Source organism: Equus przewalskii, chromosome 9 (genome assembly GCF_037783145.1).
Source record: "Equus przewalskii isolate Varuska chromosome 9, EquPr2, whole genome shotgun sequence".
Classification (NCBI taxonomy): Eukaryota; Metazoa; Chordata; class Mammalia; order Perissodactyla; family Equidae; genus Equus; species Equus przewalskii.
The window spans coordinates 75,435,018-75,460,101 of record NC_091839.1 but is presented as its reverse complement, the minus strand read 5'-3'; the positions used below and the strand labels follow the sequence as shown (position 1 = coordinate 75,460,101).

Below are 25,084 nucleotides of genomic sequence, written 5' to 3'. Positions count from 1 at the left end.
AATTGCTTCCCGTATTTGCTAAAACACATGTGTCCAGAAACCATAATGCTTTGGAATAAGAAAAAAAATGTGTTTTCTCTTTTTTTTTTTTTTTTTCTGGTGAGGAAGATGGTTGCAGAGCTAACCTCCATGCCAGTCTTCCTCTGTTTTGTATGTGGGATGCCTCCACAGCACGGCTGATGAGTGGAGTAGGTCCATGCTGGGATGTGAACCCACAAACCAGGGCCACCCAAGCTGAGTGCGTAGAATTTTAACCACTCCACAGAGGGGCCAACCCCTTTCTCTGTCTTTTTGTGGCAAGGAGGAGTTAGGTATGGGTTTTCTTCCAACACTTTCTGTTTCAAAGATTGAACTTAGACAAAGTCATTTTACCTTATAGTCTCCTTTTTACAGCAGTTATGTAGAGGCATCCGTCAGGGTCTAACAGAGGGAGACAAGTAAATATACAAATACAAGGCAATGGGATAAGCACCATGTGATCTGGGAAGAGCAGAATGCTCTGAGAACATGGACGGATCACCAAACCAGATGTGGGGAAGCTAGAGAAGACTTAGACAAGTGACATTGAGGATGCTGTTTTTTGGCATTTTAGTTTTACAGACGAGCCTGATTTGAGGTACTTTGCTGGTCACCTTTTTCTTCTTCCTAGACAGACATACGTAGGATTTTCTCATTTATGTAATTCAAAATTTTGCTAGACATTTTTAGAGTTTAAGTCTTTTAAAATTAATTTACTGGAACATGGTGATTTCCTTCAGTTTGAGAACAAAATTTTCTATTTTTTTAAAGATTGGCACCTGAGCTAACACCTGTTGCCAATCTTCATTTTTTTCTTTTTTTTTCTTTCTGCTTTTTCTCCCCAAACCCCCCCAGTACATAGTTGTATATATTTTAGTTGTGGCTCCTCCTAGTTGTGGCATGTGGGATGCCACCTCAGCATGCCCTGATGAGCGGTGCCATGTCCGTGTCCAGGATCCGAACCAGAGAAACCCTGGGCCGCCGTAGTGGAGCATCGAACTTAACCACTCAGCCACAGGGCCGGCCTCCAATAATTTTTTGATTCAATGTTATTTCTTCAAATTTGTTTTTTATTTTTATTTCTGTTCTAATTGATCAGTTTTCTTCTTCAGGATTACCTATAATTTGTAAAGTATATCATTTTTGCCTTTCTGCTAAATCTATAATATCCTAATGACTTCTGTAGTTATTTTCCTATTTGCCTCTCAAATTTGTTCTGCATTTCAAAGAGCCAATTTTACACAGTGAAGATTCTAGTGTATGTTTGTACCACCAATGCTTATTTTAATTACACTATTGCATTTTCAGCTTCTTTTCAATAATTTCTTTACTTCATCTCACTCATCTTTAATTTCTGCTCGTCCCCGTGTTTCTTCATCTTGTATTCTTTTAAGGCTTTCTGCTCTTAATTTACAGAGCTCATATCTCCTGGCAGTTGAATGAAAACGCCAAGTGGACTTCTCAAATGTCATTTAGGATTTTGGAATAAATCCTTTTCAGAGAGCAGCTGTGCCAATGATCACTCTACTGTCTCTGAGCTCTAAGTTCACTCTCCTTGCCCTGCTTTGTGATACTGTAGTTAGACCCCTAGACATTTCCCTGCAGCCAGGTAGCCGAACGTTAGGCTTAGTCAGCAGAGGGCCCTATAGGGGGGAAGGCCAAAGTGGTGGGAAGACACGTCTGTCCTGGGTTCTTACCTTTATTACTATTGTCATTATCATTATTTTACTATTTAGCCGGAGAGCCCAGGGGCCCAGAAAGAATTCTATCTGTGCCCTCAGACCACACAGTTCCCTAGGCATCTTTCTGAGTAGCTGTGGTCTGCACACACACTCTGACCACGACAGGCTGCTTCTAAGCAGCTTCAGCATGCTCACATTCTCCAACAATGGTGGGCAGCTTCTATGGCCCAGCACTTGACCCCAAACTCTGGCAAGATTTTTTTGGTGATTGTTTTTGTTTTACCATGAGCAGTCTGTGTGTTCCTGTGGTAGTCACATTTTCCTCAAAGATGTCAGAACCTCAGCCTTGCTGGGGGGCGGGGGAGAGGGGAATGTCCTGTCCCAGTCCTTAGCTCCTTTACTGTCCACCCTCCCTCAGCCGAGAAGTAGTAGCTGTTGTTTTGTACCTGCTACTTCAGGACCCCTTATATCTCTCTTTTATAGTAACTAACCACTTTCCACCAGTTAACTATTCTTTATTGTCTACTTTCCCTGTTTAAATAACCGGTGTGGTTTCCGTCTCCCAAGTAGTCCTGACTTGGTACCCCAGTGAGTACCATCTCTCTGTGTTTGAGTTTACCACCACACAATGTTTGCATTTTGTCTGGGACCTCTTTTTGATGCTGTGCTATTATCCTTCCCAGATCTACAGCTCTAGAACAGACTTATGTGCATAGCAATTTGCCAAATTCACAGATCCAAGTCTAGTTAGATCTTACATTATACTTCTCACACTTTCATTGCTCGGCTGAATTCTTATATCCACCCCTACTGGAGGTATTCCTGCGTCTGCTCCCGCCAGCTGTTGTGTACTTATGGGACTACTCTTTCTAGAATGTAATGTACAATCACCAGTTTCTCTTCTATCATCTCTTTCCTCTTTAAATATTTGGTGAAATATCTTCCAAAATTCTGATATTAAAATAATCACCAGGTCTTATTTTTGGTGTCTTTATGATTAAGTCTTTTTCTATTCATTGCCATCCAGTAAAAAAGGCTGCATGGGGGATGCTGCTAAAAGTGCTTTTAAACCCAAAGACCTAACACGTTATTATTTAGTATATTACAAATATGGACGTGGTTTCCAAGGCATAGAAAAACCCACTGTCATAATCCCGAAAAACACGTCTTTATAGAATATCAGATGTAGAATATTTAAAATAAGGATGATTGACTTACTCGCTTAAATAATTTTTCCTTGACTCACTTAAACAAAATGGGCCATCATCAGAAATAGAAAATTCTGATATGTTATGAAAACTAGAATCATGTAATGAATTTTTAAATGTTTTATGAGACATCCTTATCTTTTAACTAAAATACGAAATGTCTGCTACCCAATTTACTGTGTAAAACCAAAGCACTAATTCTCAAGGACTGGTTGACAGTACAAATAGACATTGAGACCTTTCCAAATCAGGAAGTTTATTCAGGAAGTTATAGTGGAGAATAAATAAGACCATTAACCATATGTTTAGATAGCAGTATAGCTAACATCAGACAAATTATAATTAGATATAATGTTTGTTAAGCAATAGAGGATTTATGCACTATTCCCCTGCTAGTGAAAGATGGCAGGCTTTGTATTCTACTTCAATAAAAGCTCAAATGGTGTGTGTTTACACCTCAGCACAGGGAAATTATCCATGACACAAAGAAAGAGCCTATAAATTTCACGTCACTTTTCATTTAGATTGCAGTCATTCAAGTGTTTCAAATAGTAAAAAACATGTTCATAAATATTTGTGGGGACCCTATCCATTTTTGCAATTGTTCATAATGATGAAGCATCTAGCTATTTAGAAATTTAGATTTTTAACAGTGGTTCAAAGTAATCAAAAAATTTCAATCAACTGCAATCAATATAATGTTTATTCAATGATCAGTAAACATAATGGTATCAAACATATAACTTTTAGAAACTTGGTTTATATTCCATCTTAATTTATATCCTGAATATTAGAGATCAGCTTCAATTTCAGGTGTTTCAATAGAGTTTGGCCACATCATAGAATTTTACAGATAGAATAGATCCCTCATAAGTTTCCTTATGGCTTATTCATGAGTCCAAGGGATGCGGCAGAAGGTTGGATTCAAAGTTGAAAATGCAAAACGTCAGCCAAAGAAACTTATAGCATTGTTCATACTCATCAAAAAACTTTTGAACTTTAGATAAATTTTTGTTTTGTTTCCCAAAATGTAGCTCTATGGGATTCTCAAATTTAATAGTGCTCTTGGCAATAGAAAAATGAGTGCCCTGTCTAGTTTTTATTTTTTTAATCACATGTCTAGTTGAAATCAGATACCTGAACTTCCATGAACAATCACCAATACTCTTGTTTTCCTCCAGATCAGTGTATTTTAGACCAGTGTATTCAGGTGTTTTATCATATATGTAAAGATGGTTAGACTCCACATGAGTGCTAACTCAGTGGAAAAAATCGTTTTCATCTCTCCAGGGTACTACCGGGGAGGCAAACAGGTCACACTTGGTCTTCATATTCCAAAATTCCTCAACTCAGTGTGACCAATTGGCATGACTCCCACTAACATCAAAATGCCTTTATGTATTGCCCTTAAATTTAATGGGCACACTTCAGCCCTAACCCTACTGACCTCTGTATTGTATTAGGTACTAAAGATCAGTCCTTCTTTTTAAACAGTCTCTTCTTAGTTTTTATAGTACTTACATGTTTCATCTCCCCTTTTCTAAGCTCTTAAACTACAGGACCAAAAAAAAAAAAAACCACAAAAAAGATGAAAACCAAGAAACAACTGTTTTCAGACATTGGATAACAGGAAGCACAGAACTGTGATTTCTGAGAGGAGGAAAATGAATGAGGGAGAACACAAAGGCAGTTTCTAGGCTGCAACACAGAGATGGGAACCCAGTGGAAGCCCAGCACTACAGCTGAGTTGAGAAACAGAGTAGAGTTTGGAGTAGCTGAGGCAGTTAGAATGTATGGGCAAAAAATTTGCATGGACACTTCACCCAAAAAGACATATGAATGACAAGTAAATGAAAAAAATTATTCCCAATATCATTAGGCACTAAAGAAATGCAAAGATATGAACACACACCCAACTGAATGCTTAAAATTAAAAAGACTTAGAACCCCAAGTGTTGGCAAGGGTATGGAGCATTCTTGTGAAGAGAAACAAAAACGTATGTCTACTCTTGTGCTTTGGATTTATACACTAACGTTCATAGCAAAATTATTCATAATAGCCCCAAACTGGAAATTATCCAAGTGCCCATCAAATGGCAAATAAGTAAACCAGCCATAGTATATCATACAAAGGAAAATTATTAAAGAATTAAAAAGAACAAACTACAGATAAATGCAACAGTATGGATGAATTACAAAAGAATTATACTACGTAAAGGAAGCCAGACCAAATATAATCCCCACAAAAAACAAACAAAAGAACCCAAACACCAATATAGAGTGTGACTTTATTCATGTGAATTTGTAGAAGTGGTAAAACTATAGTGACAGAAGGCAAGACAGTAGCTTCCTGGTGCCGAGTGGAGGGTGAGGAGAAGGAGTCTGAAAAGGGGCACAAGGGATGGGAGGAGGACTGTAATCATTGGTCAGAACTCATCACTTTCAATGGGGGAACTGTATTTTATTTAGTTAACACCTCACAACAAGCTGACAAAAACTTGAACTCATAACCTTCCCATCCTGAACTTGCTTCTCCTCCTATAATCCCGCCAGCATCATCTACTCTGTTGCAAAGCAAAACCTGGGAGTCATCCTTAAGCTTTCTCTTTCTTACCGCCTAAATCTCTGAGTTGAACATGATATATCAGCCCAGAAGATATATCAGCCTAAGAGTTCTATAAGGTCGCCTGCCCCCGACACCTTTGTGGAGGCTCATTAACTGGGTCCAAGCTTCTGTCATCTCTAAACAATATTTCTGTGCCTGCCTTATAAGTTACTTTCCATCCAGATGCCGGATAGATTTCTCTAAATGTGGGTCTGATCTTACTACACTATGGTCCACCCATGGAAAAATATGAGGAGCTTTCCAGACTAAATGTTGTTAATAAGACTCTTCAGAATCCTCTCAACAACTTCCTGGAAACTGATAATTTAAGGGCAATTCCTATAGTTTTTGGCAAATTCCTTTAATTAGTTCCTAATTTCCTTGTACTTTGCAGAAATAGTTCACTGTGTCTAAGTATGATATTATAGCTGTTTCTGGTTTTATTATAAAATTTCTTGTTTTTTTTTCTTTTTCCTTTTTTTAGTAGGTATCATGGATGAAGCTGCATAAATGTGTACTTACTTCGTCCTCTTTCCCGGAAGTAAAATGTAAGCTATGGATCAATATCTGCAATCACTCCATAGTGATAGTTCCAGATTGTTGTGTAATATAATATTGGATTTTGAAATGCCCAACTACAGAGGTCTATCAAAATAAAAATCTTTAAAAAACATTATTAGATAAAATAAAGTGACTTACTCACCTTACAACCAGTGGTGATGCTGTGGCCCCAGGTGTTAGGTGCACACTTAGAACATTTCTCTCCAATGGTGTTGGGAGGACAAATGCATTGACCTGTCTTTGGGTCACAATTATTACCAAGATGGGAACAGTCACAAGCTTCACAGGTGAAAGGGAAAAAAAGAAAAAGTAAAAATTTGACATAAAATGTTAAGTTTTGTGCTGTGATCTGTGTTGTTTTATTTTCCATACTATGGTTAAGGGGCCTTGAAAATGAAAACTTACCTCATTCATCTTTTATACCAAAGTACAGTGTATTTCACAGAGGATTTGCTCAATAAATATATGTTATATTTCATTTAATAACTTCAAAAGGTAAAGTATTTTTCGCTTTTCAACTGCTTTGGGAAAGACAGAACTGATGTATCAGTTTCCATGTTAACTGTATTACCTTATATCTAGATACTATAAGGTTAAAATTTTATTTCTATATTTAAGTTCATAACTGACTTTTCTAGGATGTACAGATTAATATTTCCTTCCTGTCGATGACTATGATTTGCAATAAAACGAAGAAGCTTAATAGGCTTCTTAAATTCCATATATCATGCATATAGTTATAAATGGCATACATCAAGATATTTCAGTTTTGCAAATATTTAAAAATAGTTGAATTATAGAACTGTATATACAAAAATATATTTTTGAGTTTTATTTACCACCTGCCTTATTTCTTTTCAATAGATTTTTTTCATTTTCTTAGCTATGATGCCATATATGAAGAGTGCAAACATCCCTATCCATGGCACTTTCTCAAAGGATGCAAAAATAAGATTTGGGAAGATCTTCAGAACATTGAAGACAAGGAATGTACGCCACTTATTAGCTACAGTTGACCCAGCTACTGAAGATGTTTTAGTGTGGAATTTCTTACCAAAGAAGGGAAAGCAAGAGAAGAAACACTAAAGAATTAGATTCAAACAGAAGACTAATGTTATAAGAAGCCTTTTAATTGGTTACAAGGCGATTAATCTTTTTAATGGAATACATTTAGGATATTTGATTCATTTCACTTTTTTAAGGGATCACAGTTATCACTGCTCCCAGCATTCCACACCAGCTGTGAAAAATGCTCAGCACAATACTTGACATAAACACTAAATAAACGTTAGCTGTTGTTTTTATTTTTTTTATTGCTAATTTTAAGCCAAAAGATTTATTTTATATGTGCCATTCATTAAGAAGAAAAGTAATTTACACTATGCTTAAATTTATGGGCTAAAAAACATCTTGGGACAGTTGAAATCATTACGTGCAAACAGAAATTCTCTAAGTCGTTCTTTAGTGGACTCATAACACTGAAGAGAAAGAAGCCTTGAGTAATTAGCTCGTTTTCCCCCACCAAAATGGAATGTTTACCGCAGTTGATGATACTAATAAAGAAATAATGATACTAATAATAATGATAAACACTTACAGAGCACTTAGGTGCCAGGCATTACTATAAATATTTTATAGCCATTAACTAATTGTTACAAAAACCCAGTGAAGTAGATACTATTATTTTCTTGATTTAATAGATAAATTTTACAGAGTAACAGTGAGACCACTTCACTCATTCAGAGTCACTTAACGAGTCACTGGTGGGACCACTAAACAAATCCAAGCTCTTTAGTGACAGTGTTGTTCTCAAACATAAAGCTATCCTGCCTATTTTGTGCTTGTTTTTCTGTTCTGTTTCTCTGGGTTTTAATGGTACTAAGTCTGCATTTCTAAAATATTATCACCATTTCATAATTTTAAATAGTGTTCCTGTTCTCCTTTATAATTTCTGTTAATGGATATATTTGAATGTATAGTGTCTTTCATTAATTCACATTAAGTGAAAACGTTAGTGAGAGTTGGATTTAAAGAATAGAGTATATTTTAAAATGCAGCTTTATGATTTTCTAGTAAATACAGATATTGGCTTAGAGATCACATACAGATTCCCAGAGGATCTACAACTGCAGCGTTCAGAATAAGTTACAACGGCTTAATTTATGATAAAAACTCTATATCAAAAGTGGTTGAGAATATCTGAAAAGTATTGGTTTCTAAAATAATTCCAGATATTATTTCTGCCACTTCTCACATGAATTTGCTACAAGAGTCAATAACAATGTCTTAAAATCTTACCATGCATTTATCATGGTGCTGAGATTATAGGCGTATCATCAATGTTGAATCGGTGAGTTTAGTAAGCAAAGAAAAGATTCAACCTGATTGTTGGAATAGGATCAATTCCAAATTAGTGACAGAAAAGTCAAGGCTAATGTTCACTATTTACTTTCATCTATAGTGTGCTAATTCCTATTTTCTTGAATCATGATTTGTGGAAACGCTGTGGTTGGGCATACGAAGACACTGCCTGTGGGAATCGTGGTTCGACTCCCCTGCCTGCACCGTCTGGTGAACTAACTATCTAGAGCCAATGTGTTTCTTTCCCAGAACATCACAATTTTCAAGGGACCTGAAAGTAGGGGAAAGCATACTTTTTCTACCAGAAAAAGATATTAACTTTCCTGATCCTTGTACCAATTTTGCAAGAGGAAAATGAAAAGTTGAACTGTAGTAGCTTGGGAATAAAGTTTAAAGTAAGATAACATTGGCACCAGAAAAATTGAACATTTGACTTTCAAGCTGCAGTGGCCTTTGAGTGACAGGCAGAGTGGAGTCACAGACAGGGAGGGAGACAGCAGAATGGGATCTGCTGATGGATTTTTATTGAGTACTTGCAAGCACAGGTATTTATAGGGCAGTGCTTCAAACTGCAATCTGTTTCATTTGTTAATTTATTTCAAATAAATATACATTACTTATTAGGTTAAATATTTTGTGTCATATATTTGTTGTCAAGGTGCATTTCGTTTAATCTCTGGGAACCCTGAAGAACAAACTGTTACAGATGCCCAAACACCAAAACCAGAGAATGAATGTATAGGGTTTAGTGTTATTTACAGACCTGTGCATCCTCCTTCCTGGAAGTTGAAATAGCCATGGGCACAGTGATCACATTTCTTTCCTGTTACTCCAGGCTGGCACCAACATTGACCATTCTCTTCACAGTCGAACGATTTAGACCCAAAGGAATTGCAGTTGCAGGGGACACACCCCCTTCCTGATCGTACCCCGAAGGTTTTGGGCTATCATTAAATAGGAAGGAGAAAAATTAAACTCAAATGAATGAATTCATTATGAAATAAGATGCACAATACCAAAAGATCAGGTGGGAAACGAGGGGCCTGTGGGTTATCAAGATTCTTCACTGATGTGATGACAATTTGCTGTCATTTAATCTAAAGGACGTTTTCTACAATATCCAAAGAGAAAAGTTCAATTGCTTTGAAATTTCATCAAGATTAGTGGCAGAATTAGGGCACTACTGTTCAGTCTGCTATATTTTCATCGGCCTTTCCCTATACTTTCCAAGATTCTAACAGCAGTGTGGAAATAAGCTATAAGTGACATTTCTCTTTTAATTGAAAATTTTTCTTGCTTCATTCCCAATAATCTGAATTGATTATTTTCAGATCTTATTAAATCCTTCTACTTGGTAAAAATGCTTTCAATATTATTGACCTACAGCCTCATGTTAAAACAAATCTTATTTCCTCTATTTGATCTAATTTTTGTCATATACCCATAAATACTTCTAATCGTCACTACAAGCCTCACATTATAACTTACAGTTTATGCCTACACTAACAAAATAATTGGTTTGACAAACATCTAGTTTTTTGGGTTTCATCCTAAGAATGGAAATGGATTTGTGAGAACCTGTGTGAAAGGACCAGTTTAGGTAAATGAAGGGAAAATTTTACTCTCTGATACATATTGCTCTCATATGCATATTGCTTATCTATTTATAACAAATAACCTTCTCTGGTCAAGCATTGCTAGCTTTGGCTGACTTTCTTGAAATATGTATTATCAGGCCTAGAGTGATTATGTTAAAAATGCTGATGGATAAAAAATCACTCCTACTAGACACATGAAAAGCACATACCCTACTTAAAGTACGTCAGGGTTGTCTTTTAAAATAGAAGTATGTCACATTATTATGATATTTTAATCTGGAAAATTAGTCCCAGTAATTACTTCTCTGTAAAAATAATTCCTATTTTGGAAAATTAGACTTAATAATTACTTCTTGGTAAAAATAAATCTTGCTACTTGGTGTGAGCCACCCAAAGAGAAATGAATAAGTCTCATTAGATATTTGTGCCCTTATTGTTAATGAGTATTAAAAATAAGTTCCAGAAAACAAAATCATACTGAAAATTAGTCTTTTGAAATGACTGTAGCTAAGAATAGTTTTGTTTTTTAAATGTAAAATGGATTGAGTTTGATAATCATTTTAATCTTTACATTTACTGCTGACTTTATTTCTAGTTCTAATTTAGATTCACTATATAATTAAAGACGAAAGTATGTATCAGTTCAAACAAATGACCTAAATGCATGATTTTGAAATTAAATTCAACTACACAAGGAAAAACTAAAGCATATAATATTTTTCTTCATATAAAGCAATTTAATGTAAAATTCTAGATACCTGACCTACAGAAATAATCAGAAATTGGGAAAAGGGTTAAAGTGGGAGCATGCTTATTACAATATTATTTATCATAGTGAGTAACTGCAGAGACACTTAAATGTTCAATGTTAGAGAAAAAGTTGAATAAATAAAATTATGATACATTCATGCTATGAAATGATATGCAATCATTAAAACGCTGTTTTGAAGCAGTTTTAATGATATGAATATGCTTAGGATATAGCACTAAGTAAACTTCCAAAATGCAGAATATGAAATTATATATACACTATGATTCTAATTACATATCCATAAGACACACATACCACTCAGACACACACAAATAGAAACATATATACATAGAAAAAAGACTAGAGCATATTATACTAGAACAGTATTTTTAAAAATATCTGAGTCGTAGAAGTAGAATGTACATTACATCCATCTTTAGTTCCTAAATTTCCCTTTGCTTAGCATATATATATGTATCTTTAATGAATAAATCAATAAAATATTAGATAAAATTCTGAATAATTAGTTTTTTTAAAAACTCTAAAGTTGATTATGTAAAGAAATACACAAAAAGAAATGTCTCTACCGTACTTTTCAAATATTTAAATAATGTAGTTTTAAAGTCTAAGTTATACCAAAATAAATACTACCAAATTTCAGTGATAAAATCTTAATAAACTTGGTGTCAAAAATTTATTTCAGAGCCTAGGGAAGACCCCTGTAGTAAGCCCATTTGAGGAGCACACATCCCTGGTCAGCGATGGAGATGAATGAGGGAAAGGAAACATGAGAGACAGAGACTGTAGTCTCAGCAGGATGTGTGAGGAACTCCCATAAATTATTCTCATTTGGGGTAATAGTAACAACTAGCACTCACATATTGTGTTTGCTGTGTGCCAAGCACTGTTTGAAGCCCTTTACAAATACGAATTCATTTAATCCTCAAGACTCCTGGGAGATAGTTAGTATCCTCACTTTTTTACAGAGTGGTGAAACTGAGGCACAGAAAGATATAGTACTCTGCCTAAGATCACTGGCTAGCCAATTGTGGGGTCAGGATTCCAAACCCACCAGCCTGGCTTCAGAGTCTGTGCTCTTCTCTGTCACATATATTGCCTAGGGGCAAAAACGATCTCAGGACAAAACACCAGTCCACACAGCAGTGCTGCAGGATATGTAGGAAAAGAGAACGAATGAGTTGAGTTTCTGCTACATTTATATTTTGGAGATATTTTTATCAGTTACTGTCCCTTTCTTTTACTTGAAATGTGTGCATTTATTTTTCAAAACATAATCTCTTTAAAGATTTCTTCATTTAGTAACAATAGTAGTAACGACAGTAGTAATACCTAACATTGACTAAGAACTCTCCGGATGCGTGTCTCATGCACTGTTCTCACAACTACCTGGAAACAGCCGTGGAGCTTCCTGGCCAGATCTCCCTGCATGAGAACCTGCAGTGGGAGTGTTGCTGATGGACCAGCTCCAACTTCCACTCTTCTGGATTCACTGGAGGAGCTCACACCAGGTCATGCATCTTCCAGTCAATGACTGATTACAATAAAGTACTAGAAACTCTACCCCAACCAGGATTCCTCTCATGGGCAAATTTTGCTTGGTTACTTCCCATCGGCCTCGTCAAGAATGTTGGATTTTGGCAGAATGCACCAAATGAGGCTTTTCTACCCAATCTTTCCTTCCCTCTCTCCTTTCACACAGTCAGACCTGCATTGCAGCAGAACGTCCCCTTCATACTATTCTCTCTCCCCCTTCGTCTTTCATTGGTGTTTCCCCCAGTAAATCTCTTGGCATTTGCTCCTTGGAGGATCCAAGCCAACAGAAACCCTGTGAAGTGGGTCCTACTGCAGATGAAGAAGCTGAATTACAGAGAGATTTAAGGGGCTCTTCTATAGTTAGGTAGGGGTGAGGCTGGGAACTGACCTGAGGCAGTCTGATAATAGAACTCGTTTCTTAAAATGTCAATAAAGAGCCCAGAAATAAAACCATGAATTTCTTCTTCTTCTTCTTCTTTACTTTTTACTTTACTTTCATCTTCTTCCATCCCCTACCCTCAACTCTCCCACAGGCTCTGATTCTGCACTGGCAAATCTTGTCTCTTGTTACCCTGCAACTTGGCCCTGGACCTATTCTTCCCTCCTTCCTCCCTCCCTCCCTTCCTCCTTCTCTCCCGGCCTCCCTCCCAGCATTTGTTTTGTCCTGCTTTGTGAGAAGGGGGCCAAGTTTTTGTAGTAGAAATACGCTTCTTTTCTTTGTGTATGTTGTACATGGATAGTGTGTGAAAATATGTTTCTTGTGTGTGTTCTATACACGAGCAAAATTATGATGTGGAAATGTAACAAAGTCAATAATTATGATGACATGTCAGATCAGTGAGCTGAATTTTCTTGGGTAAGTCACTTTCTTTGCTAGATTTCTCTCCATTTGTTCACTCATAGAAGTGACTTTGCTCCTAGTGATGCCTGAGGTTCCTTCTGCTTCGAAGATTGTAGGTGCCTACAAATACATTTTTCTTTGTTTTCTACATATCCAGAGTTCATTGAAACTTTTGTGATCTATGAACTTGAATATACTTTGAAAAACACACGGATAGCTCTTTTTAAAAGGCAAGGTTTCAATCAGGAATTGTCTAGTTTTCGCATTTGCAGTTTGCACACTTAGCAACTGTTATTGGTAAAATGCCATTGGGGGAGGTCAGCCGCAGCACAGGAACACAGCACGCCCAGGCACAGCCATGCAGCACCTCTGGGATTACCGGAGCTGCAGGCCGATAGGCTCCCCGAGGGCACCCGCTGGAGCTGCTGAGCCCCCACCTCTGGGGAGATGCCAGCACCTGCTGCGCTCTCTGTGACTGCTCTTGCTGCCGGTGCACCTGCCTGCCGAGGGTGCAGCGCTGCCCTATGAAGCCTGATTTACAGACACATCTTCCTTTAACATCACACTGTGGAGTCACAGAGCCAACGGGATTGCAGTCACATAACACAGAGAATCGCTTCTCTGGGTCCCACCACATATTGGGCTTTACAAGCCAACAGAGAGAAAACAAAAACACAAAAAAAGAGCATACGGTATTATTCAAGGGATAGAAGCAGGTGATATTTTCAAACTTCCTACAGAAAGGCCAGTTTGACATCTGAGAAATGCTGCTTCTGCTTAACAGTCTTTATCATCAAAATTACGTGTTTGTGTGAAAGAGATAGCATGAATCCACTTGTTCATGGAGGAAAGTCAAGGTGCTCGCCATACTGAAGGCAGGCAATCTGTCCAGGAACGGAGAGCAACGGATTTTGATTTTTGTTTCATTTTAGCAAAATGATGTATCTAAAAATCCCTTGATTAGCTTCTCTACTGAAACTTTGTGCTAAGTAGAGAGCTCACTGGAACTAACTTTTAAATGATGGAACTAAAACAAAGTCTTTGCTAAAAGCAAAGGGTGTGACCCATTTCATTCTGCCAAAAACATAAAAACAAAGAGAAGAGTATTTTACTCTTCATAGACTGAGATAAAATTTGTATGCTGTTTCAGAAACATTTGAATTGCAGTAAATATCACACAATTTCACTACCAAGGAACTAGAAGTCGAAGGTCAAATGCCAGTGTAGGAAAATGTGGTTCTATTTTGAAAAAACATTTCAAGGATCACAGTAATTTTACATGTAGAATCAGATCATCTTGATTTCTTCTTTCAATATCCTAAGGCGTATGTCTTTGAAAGCGAATACACATTTTCAAGGAAGAAGTAATGCATCAGCCAGCTCCCACTCCCTACCTTGCATTCATCACACCGCCGCCCCTGCACATTGGGTTTGCACTCGCACTGGCCTGTCCTAGTGTGGCAAATCTCCGAGAAGGAGCCGTTGACATTACAGCCACAAGCTGCAAAGAGAAGAGAGATCTGTAGTTGAGAAAAACTTTCTAATAGTCTTAATAGGCTTGTTAAATAAAAATATCCCCCAGATGATAACACTGGCAACTGAGCGTTAGAATGTTTTCTGAGTTGCTAGGTGTTCTGTTAAACATTATATCCTGTGATCCTTACAACTCTACTAGCTGTAGAGATGATTCATGTAAAGCATAGCACAGTGCCTGGCACATCATACATTGTTACAATATTAATGTCATCATTATTATTCCAGTTTTGAGAATGAGTACACTGAGATGCAAAGAAGCCATAATTCATACAAGGCCACATGATCTAGGTGAGATAGCCGAGTCTAGAACCTCAGGCCCCTGACTCCAGGAAAATGTTCTCTCCGCCACTCCTCCAGCTGTTTCACTTCTTCACAGATACACTGTGGTAACATTTAAAATATCATGATCTCACTATAAGTAATGCATACTGTCTATAGAGCTAAAATAACTTTGAGAAATTACCAAAATTAATAGCACCCTTGGCATAATATTAATGCCACTATTAATCAAGCAACATTAATTAATTTTTTCAATTTAATGATTATTTATTATGTGCCAGTTTTTGTGTTTAGCTCAAAAAAGGAGCTTGAGAGGTGAAATACAAATATACGTATTTATATATTGTTGTCTATACACACATACATATGTGTGCATGTATATATATACATACATATTTAAGATTAGAAGAGTATATAAGGCAGAGATCTAAGCAGACACTTTTTCAAAGAGAGCATCAAAATGCCCAACAGGTACATGAAAAGATGCTCAATATCACTAATCATCAGAGAAATGTAAATCAAAACCCCAAGGAGATATCATCTCACACCCATTAGAATGACCATCATAAAAAGACAAGAAACAACAAATGCTGTGGAGAAATGGACAAATGGATGTGCAGGAAAGGGAACCTATGCACACTGTTGGTGGGAAAGTAAATTGGTCCAACCACTATGAAAAACAATACGGAGATTCCTCAAAAAAATAAAAATACATCCACCATACAATCCAGCGATTCCACTACTGGGTATATACCCAAAGGAAATGAAAACAGTATTTTGAAGAGATATATGCACTTCCACATTTATTCACAATAGTCAATATATGAACACAATCTAAATGTCCATCAGTGGATGAATGGATAAAAAAGATGTGGTGTATATACACAATGGAGTATTATTCACCCATGAGACAGGAGGACATCCTGCCATTTAAGCACATTAGGCTCAGACAGAGAAGAACAAGTACTGTATGATATCACTTATATGTGGAATCTAAAAAAGTCAAACTCATAAAAAATAGGAAGTAAAATGATGGTTACCAGGGGGTGGGCAGGGGGGAGGATAAGATTGATACTGTTTGAGGGTACAAATTTGCAAAGTAGTAAGTAAGCCCTAGACATCTAATGCACAGTATAATGAATATGGACAACAACATTGTGCTATAATTATGTAATAGGATAAACATCTCTACAACAACAATCATATTACAATATAAGAATGTATCGAAGGAACTCAAACACCTTAAATTTACATAATGTTATATATAAAATGCATTCAATAAGAAAAGAAAACTGTAAAAGATAAAAACATTGTTTCTTAGTATGTTACGAATATAGCATTAAAATTTTAAAAAATCACTTTGGTTTTACAACTTATATACTATCTCCAAAGATAGAAAATATATTTGGTTTAAGTAATCTTTTGTCATTTCTGTGTTATGAAGTTGACTGACGCTATTCTGAAACATATAATACATCAGTCTAAAAATTAAGTGGCCTTTTCACAAAGAGAACAGTAATTAATGGCTCACTCTGTACTCTACAAGTGTATTTTTAATGATACATATAATTGTATTGTTACCAGAAGAAAAATGTGAGTGGGAGATGGCATGGGAATTTAGACTGTTCAGAGATGCTTTTGGTAGATTCTGTACAATAATTTCTCATGTCTCTGGATATTTCATTTGACCACAACTTACAAATGCATTATAAATACCTACTCTGTCAGGCTATGCTATTTTCTGTTCACCTAGCTCGAGGTTCTACTTAGTTTCACTGCTTTTCTAAAAATTGCTTGATTTTTCTTCCAGCAGTTTGGCCTTCAGTGTCTGCTAACTTGATACTAGTTGGGGGGCCATTAAGAAGCTGCCAGTCATTTTCCTCAGGGGATAGCCTAAGGATAATCTATAGCTGAGGTGTGAGAAAAGCCTGAAGAAAATATTTTCCTTAAATCTCCATTTCATTTGGACACTAGAATTGTAGTACATACTTATAATATCTTTATATGAGTTTCTTATGTATATCATATGTCAATTTTTAAAATCTCAAATAATTTAGAAGCCCTTTTTTTTCTTAGAGTGGGGAATACAAAAGATTAAATTTACCATAAATTAATGTCATCTTAAAAATATCATAAGCAAATAGAATTTTTACTTGGCATTCTCCAATGAAATGTAAGACACAAACAATATACATAAAATTTAAAAAGCAAAATATACTTCTTTGTAGTGGTGTACTTTTCATGAACAAATCTAGAGGCAACTAAAATAGTTTATTATGAGTTTTCTTTTCTTGAGGATTTACTAGCTATGCATAGAAGAGCTATTGTATCTATGAAAACTTATAAAAATAGATAGTAAAGGAGTTGCTTATATTTTTATATGCTGAAGAGCATTAAAAACTATAATCACGTCGATACCTCTTGGCAAGTGGTATAAAAATGGGTGATGGCTCAAAAATGGTTTTATATCATATTCTTCTACGTGTTCTTAAGACTTCATGCCATAGATCCTCAATTTACCACAATAAAATAAGTAGAACAATCTCCTCAACTTTATGGAAGGGGTTATTGGAAGATAGAAAAAGAGGTCATCAAAAAGATTAACACAGCCCTCAAATTAGTGGAGCACGGACACTCATGACTACTAGGAGCCGAGCACCACTGTCAAGGAGCTGCCTCATGGGAGCACCCCAGGCCCTAGGCACCTCACTGGATACTCTCTCTGTGCTAGATCCTTCATCCCCACAGACAATTATGACCCTTTAGGTAGATGAGGAAACTGGGTCTCAAAGAGGTCAAATGTTTTGCCCAGGGTCACATAGCTAGAAAGTGTAGAACCTAGATGACGTGTTTGAACGGGAGAATTTCTTAAGTTCCTTACGATTTTATACAGATGCTATAACTCCACAGTATTTAAAGGCACTTCTGAGCCTGCTGGAAATTTTGCTTTAAAAAAATTTATAGATTGACAGGTGGTATTAACAGATGCCAATTGTTCCAGAAGGTGATTTGTTTTTGATTCAATAAACTGTCACTTTTAAATGACAAAAAGCTGGAACTCATTTTCCAAATCTATGAAGAGAAAGACACACTTCTTATTGAAATGGGGCACTCTACCAGCTCTTTGGTGTTTACAGCAGAGGCAATAACAGACTCTACATTTCCAGCGATTTCTACAATTTTTCAGGTCCTGGTACTCAACTGAACAATTAGAAGAGTCCCTTCTTGCATAATGAAGTCAGCAGACATGAGCTGTTGGGCTGGTATCATAACCTGCTCAGCCTGAAGATTGTGACAGCAGGTGAAGTGGATGAGGCAGCCTAGAGTGCTCAGTGATCTCATGGGCTCGGCTTCCGTGTGACTCTCCACAACAGGATTCCCCTCACATATTATGTACTACTAATATAGAGCATTTGCAAATTCTATGCCACATTGGATAACACGCCTAAGGAGGTGAAGATGAGGAGAGGAAGGTACTGTCTAACATGGAGAAGCTGTACAGCAGCTAATTTTGTGGAAGGAAAACACAGAAAAAGCATTCTATGAATAGTCCCAAGATGAAGGTTAATCACTCAGCAATTACAAATGCCAGTGTGTAAAAATATTAACAAAATTTTACACCTATTATGAAAGGCAAGAACGTAAAGTTCACACGTGAATGCATTACAGATTAACACCTACTGACAGGTACTAATAAAATAATACGGGCAGATAAATTTATTTCAAGAAAATGATTGGCATTAAGATAAACCATAAGGATAAATAGGGCCTACCTAATTTCCAAATTCTTCTTTCCTGTAACGGACATAAGTTTATTTTAAAATCTTCATTCCACATGTAAACAAAAATATGTGTATCATTGGAAAAACGGACACCTCAACAATGCAGCAATTTTCAAAGGATTTCCTTTATCAGTACAATGAAATATTTTAGAACATGCAGACTCTGTGCGTAGGCTGTGCATCTATCACACACGTATTACATATAACTTCCCACTCTCCAATCCCCACTCAAGAACTCATCAGCCACTTGGAGGTGCAATGTATCAATTCTGTCAGGGGCATCAAGAGTTCAGGACTTACGCTGACAATTCTTTGCACCAACTGCGTCTCCAAAATATCCATCAGCACAGAGCTCACAGTACCGGCCTGTTGTACCTGGCTTACATATCAGACAGGAGCCAGACAAGCTGTCACAGCTGCCAGGGATGGAGAAGTCAAGGTTGTCATTGCATTGGCATGGCTGACATGATCCTCCAGGTACAGAAGGTTGTCCAAAATAGCCTTCTGCACACCTAAGGCGAAAAATTTCATCAATGAGCATGTGGGAAGAACTCAATGAAACCCAGTGGGGGCAATGTTTACATATTTTTCATCGTATCCTCTCCCAGGATGGTACGTTTTGTTTTTAAGTGCTCCTTTTCTCAAATGCAAGGTGATTAAAAAAATGTTTTTCTATAACTAAAGTGTAGATACAAGATGAAATCCTGCCAGCCCCACTAGTAATTATATTTCAGCCAGAAAAGCAGAAAATCTTGTCACTGGCGCTGAAGATGAGACCAAGGCATAATTAAGAAGTCTGCTGCTGGCACACTAGAGGAATCTAGGTCCATGTTGGAAAGCCTTTGTAGTACAACACATCATATGTAGCTAGTCCAATTGGTTGTTTTCTGTACAAATATGTAAGGTTCATATTTTTTGTTGCTGTCGCAGCAAGAGCTTGTTATGAAAAAACAGGCTCAAAAAGGAAATTCAGCTGTGAGAACTCAGAATTTATTAAACGGAAAACTGTGACTCAAAAGATTCTCATTATTATTTAGGTGGGGGCTGAGGGTGTCTCTGCATTAATGATGGGTTTGCATGTATTTGCATATCCAGACAGAGGCAGATTTTCACTGAAGAGTCTTTACTGAGAAGCAGGTATGCCTGCATGCTATGCCATAAGGTGATGCTTAATTGTGCCCACAACTCATAGTAGCAAACTCTAGGTCTTTTTTGTTTTTTAAAGGACTAAATATTATCTCACATGTTATTGAAAAAAAAAAAAAACACCAAGAGTTCGTTTATTTATGAGGCATGGCAGAGAAGATTTTTACAATTATAGTATCAAATTTCCCTTTATCTATATGTTATGTTTTAAAATGCTACTTAATGTTATGGATGCGCAGATATGCCTTCATAGAAAGCACCTATTTGCATTCTGTTCTATCTTCTCTTTCAGTCGCATTTGCTTATGCTTCATTTTAAGCCACACTTGCTAAAGGAGAAACGAAACAGTCCACCTGAAGTCTTACAGTCAGGCCAGCTCTGTTACCTGGGCCATCTTAGCAAAATAGAGTCTTTGGCAGCAAGGGTCAAAACTGAAGGGGAACAAAAACAGAGTGGTAGGATATCATCTCAACAGAACATTACTGTCATGCTCACCTACTCACAGATGTGTAAGTCATTGCGTAGAGAATCTCTACCATTTGAAATAGAAATGGTGTAAATCCAGTACATCACATCAGGATACTTTAATGACTTCATGATTATGGGGCAAAGTCATTAATTTGGTAAGATACATTGATTATTCTAAGTTTCTAGAACATTTAAAGGTGCCATAATAATCTTGTAGAATTAACCTTTTATCATAGTTTTTAAAGTGAGATTACTACTTTTAATTATATTCACAAAATATTTCAGAATTTGTAAAAGTCATTGTATAAATATTTCTTGGAAGAATGCTGCCACCCACAAATATAATTGTTTATTAATTCTCTGTGGTAAATTATGCACTAACCCTTCAGTGCATAAAATTAGCCTCCAGTCCCTTTAGGAGAGGCATTCAATAAAGGTAAGATCTTTTTGAATTTTAACCCAGTTCTTCTTGCCTTACTTGATATTCAGAGGTTATGAGCACATCCACATATATTCACATCTCATTTTGTTTACCATTAAGATGGTGACTTTACTCCACTAGAATAATGATATACAATGATCATTATCACAGCCAACGAAAGCCCATTATTTGCAGCTCACTTTCCTCAAAATGACTTACTGCCCTCAGGAGAGATGGGATTACATAACGAGATCTGGGAATTTTTCTTAACATAGATACCAATTAATAAGCCCCAAATTCTCCTACAATAAAAAGAAAATCTTCAGTCCGAGAGAAAAATAACTACAATTAAATAGAATGACTGAAGAAGAGTCTGTCTTTTACTTTTTGTTGTAGGACATGTAAGGAAACATTGGATACATGATAAACAATTCATATGCCACTTTATTGAAAGTGTGCGTTCCGGTTTTATCACTAGTGTATATGTGCGTGTGTGTTTTTATACACAGAGCAGTATTCTAAGAGACTTATAAAAAGTTGCAATAGAAATTGAAAAGTAATTCTAGGGTCAATGAATACAATACTGTTAATCATATAACTATTATCAATAATAGTGTTTTATAGTCTGAGCAATCTAATTAAAATCAATCTAATCCTCTAATTACAATCAGTATAAACCACAGTCCTTTAGACCTTTCCACCTTCTCAGATTTTCACTCCACCAAAATGAACTGTAACCTGAAATCTCAAGTCCTCTCATTTTCATATGCAAGGCAGAATGAAGACAATTTTTAACAGAGTTTATTGGATTCCTTGCTGGAGATAGACATCTTGATATAATAAGGGACATTTCATTTCCACATTTGTTAACTGTTTTCAAATCAAATTGCAATATTTTAGAAAGAGGCCCTTTAAACATAGATGAGACTCCAGATAACATATGGAGTTAAGTAACATGATTGTTTCTATTGATAACTTAGGAACAACTTCAGAGGAAGAGAGAGAAAGAAAATGGCAGAAGTGGAAGTGGAAAGAAACAGCAATGAGAAGAAGGCAACATTGGTGAGACCTTTATCTCACTCTGCTCCATCATGTTTTCAATAACTTTTGGCTAAAATCTGCGGCCTGCATTCCCATTATCTATAGACTGAAAACAATGCTTTAATCTCTGTAAGCGAATTAGAAAAACTCTTGTTTTTTCCCCTCCCGCTCTTCCTTAAACATCTACTGAGCCCTTTTACATGACACTACTGTAAATAAAGCACAGCCTGTACAGTACAGTCCACAGAGAAGAAAGATACACTGAAAAATGTGCCCATGAACTCCCAGAGATATGCAAATGCTGTTATGGAAGCAGAGATAAGGGCGGCCGACCCAGATCAGCATGAATCAAGGACGCTTTCAGAATGATAGAGCTGAATTTTAAGAATGGAGCAGGGTTAGTCTCAGGTAGAAAAGTGGAAGGGCTGCTGTCTTCCAGTCAGAGGGAACAGCATTGGCAAAGGCACAGAGGAGAGTGGCTACAGTATAAGTCAGTGTGGCTATGCAATAACGCTATATTCTTACAACCTCCCATTTGACCCAATCAGCTAAAGACTGAGGGAGTTTCCCTGCTTATATGGTGCCTTTCTGCAAATTAGAAAAAAGGGCCCTCTCTGGGCATATGCAGAAAAATCAAGAGATAGTGGAAATGGCTGGGCACCCAGACACAGTACAGTAGGCACATTGGCAAGAAGTGGCACGCTGGATTCAGCCCTCAAACTCCCCCTTTGCTGAGTACTTTTGTGCAGTGTACAAACGGCACAACCAAATATGAGCAGCCTTTTGAAACCTCACTTGGAGTCACAATTTTGCTAATGGTACTAGCAAGTAAGTAAACCTATCTTTCTTCTCTTGTTTCTGTAGCCCCATGGTCTGCATCCAGGACTCAAGGGCTCAAGAAGACTCAGACATGAGTAGAAATTCTCGCCAGCATAGTGATCAGATGGCAACTAGACTTGATTCAGTGTCAGACATTTCTGAAGCAGAGAATATCTAAATAGGGCTTTGGAATTAAAATCTAAAAAGGAAAAAGGAACTTCTCTGATCGAAAAATGAATCAAGTGGATAAAATTGTAGGTGAGTTTTCCAAATATTAAGCAATTAGACTGAAGTATCTTCTTCATTTTCAGTGACAATTGTGAAATTAGTCTTAACTTTGACGCCTCTCTCTTCATTTAGGGAGGAGTTGTTAAAAATTGGCCAGCTGGGGAGGAGACAAGATTTCAGGGGTCATGCATAACATTAAGTTTCATGTGGTCTTATTGATCCCGCTGGGTGAAGGTGCCACAGTCTTTTCAAAGGTCTTTCTCCATGAAGTGTGATATGTTGCTGAGGCTGCAAACATTTTGAAAGTAGCTTAGTGCCAAGAAGGGCATGTTCATCAGTATTTAGCTCACTTTTTCCCCCATGTTCTGTTTAATTTCTCTTGATGCTCCGACACCCATCTCTTTTTGCCCTTCAAGACACGGTCTTCTTATTTTTCTATTTTTTTCTGCTCTTGTCCAGATGATAAAAGCCTAGAATCTTGGCAACGTGCCCTGATGAGTACCTCATTCCCTCACCCCCACCTCTCTTTTCTTTCGTTTCAAACATCCCCCAGTCAGAGAAAAGCAGTGGCATTTCAAAGTACAGGTGCTTTAGCCCCAAGCAAAAGTTTCCAAAAAACTGTAACTAGTGTTCTACATGTGCCAGAATATCCATCAACATTTTCTCATATCTTGTTTTGCCATTCTCTCATTCATGATTTGTCTTCATTTCTTCAATTCAAGCAGGAAGGTCTTCTTGTGTTACATGACTGAGAGAAAGGACCTTACTGGGAAGAAAGCAGAAACAGGAAACTTCTGGACTTTAGGCTGTAAAGGTCACCATTTCCATGAATGTCACACTTCCTCCTACAACTCATCCCCAAGCAGAAAATGAGATGGAGTTGGAAAGGCAAATGGAAGAGAAGTGATGAGAGTAGAGATGTTGTTGGGTTCCAGTGTGGAATGACAGCAGCAAAATGAGATCCGTGTCCCCATGAGTGGTATGAAAGCAGTGGAGAGAGATACTAGACCTGAAAGGAAAGGTGATCAGGGGAACAAGAAAAAGGAAGAGCAGAAACACACTCGGGTGAATTACAAAGACTGGTTGGCCCTGCCGTACGCCAATTGCCCAAAACACATACACAGTCTCACACACACACACACACACACACATTCACTCACTCATTCGAGCATTGAAGCCTCTTGCTATTACATAAGCTTGTTAAAACTTTGGTTCAAGCCTGGAAGCTGGGGAGGAGAGAAAAAAACTTAGAGATATGATTGACATACAATATTGCACACGTTTAAGGTATACTTGACTGAGATTGTTTCCAAGCTCCCACAGCTGCTACATATGGAGAATTTGGTCTCAAAATAGAAATTAAATTCAGCTAAAGAATATAAAGTTAGGATTCCTGTCCACCTGAGCTGTAGTCTGAGATGAATTCTTGCTATATAATAAAAGCAAGGGATTTATGGTGACACAAGATTAGAAAGTGCTGAGTAAACAAATTGGACAGATTTCTCCCCTCCAGGACATGTCAGAACTTCTAACTTGCTAATAGATACTTCCCAAACTTATGTGATGACAGAACTCTATTCCAAGGACATCTACAGTTTGGGAAACATCGCTTTAGTTTTCCAGGGCTGAATTGATGTACACGATGTGCATACACTGATTACACCCATCACTTGCAGAATGGTTTTGATTCTAAGATTTTCAGTACAACCAGTATCTCCTTCTTATACTGACCCTTGTTCTCGCCTGCTTCTGTCTCAGCTGCACATCTCAAAAAATATTTCTCTTAATATTTCCGACCCATTTGACTTTTCGTCTCATCTAAATACAGAGAAATGATTACCCCTAAATATTCCTGGAAAACCCTAATCCAAATTCTGGTTGGAAAAAAATATAATATCCCATTTTCTATGTAATAATAGCTTAAGATTATTTTTGACTGAAAAGGCTTGAATTGGAGATAAGATATGCCATTTGTTAAGCTGCATATGCATGTTTCCATCTTTTTAATCAGATTCATAAAGATTTTAGACAGGAAATCATGCTTTCTGTCAGGTATTTCTTTCCTGGTGATTTTTATTATTCAGACTAGAATTCTCTCCCAATACATTCAACCATTTTCACTCCATAAAGATGTGAGCCGCTTAAGGGCAAGGAGGGTATAATGCATCTGTTTATATCCTACATC

General features: G+C 37.0%; 1 protein-coding gene across 2 annotated transcripts in view; it reads right to left on the bottom strand.

The window, feature by feature from the left end:
- Nucleotides 1-25,084, bottom strand: part of LAMA2 (laminin subunit alpha 2) — a 542,322-nt gene that overhangs the window by 179,852 nt on the left and 337,386 nt on the right. For both annotated transcript variants that reach the window (XM_070557039.1, XM_070557040.1), the window contains exons 19-22: nt 19,077-19,288; nt 14,574-14,680; nt 9,199-9,379; nt 6,217-6,353 (exon numbers count right to left, since the gene is read on the bottom strand). In XM_070557039.1, coding sequence (XP_070413140.1) covers nt 6,217-6,353; nt 9,199-9,379; nt 14,574-14,680; nt 19,077-19,288 — 637 coding nt within the window. The remainder of the gene's footprint in view (nt 1-6,216; nt 6,354-9,198; nt 9,380-14,573; nt 14,681-19,076; nt 19,289-25,084) is intronic.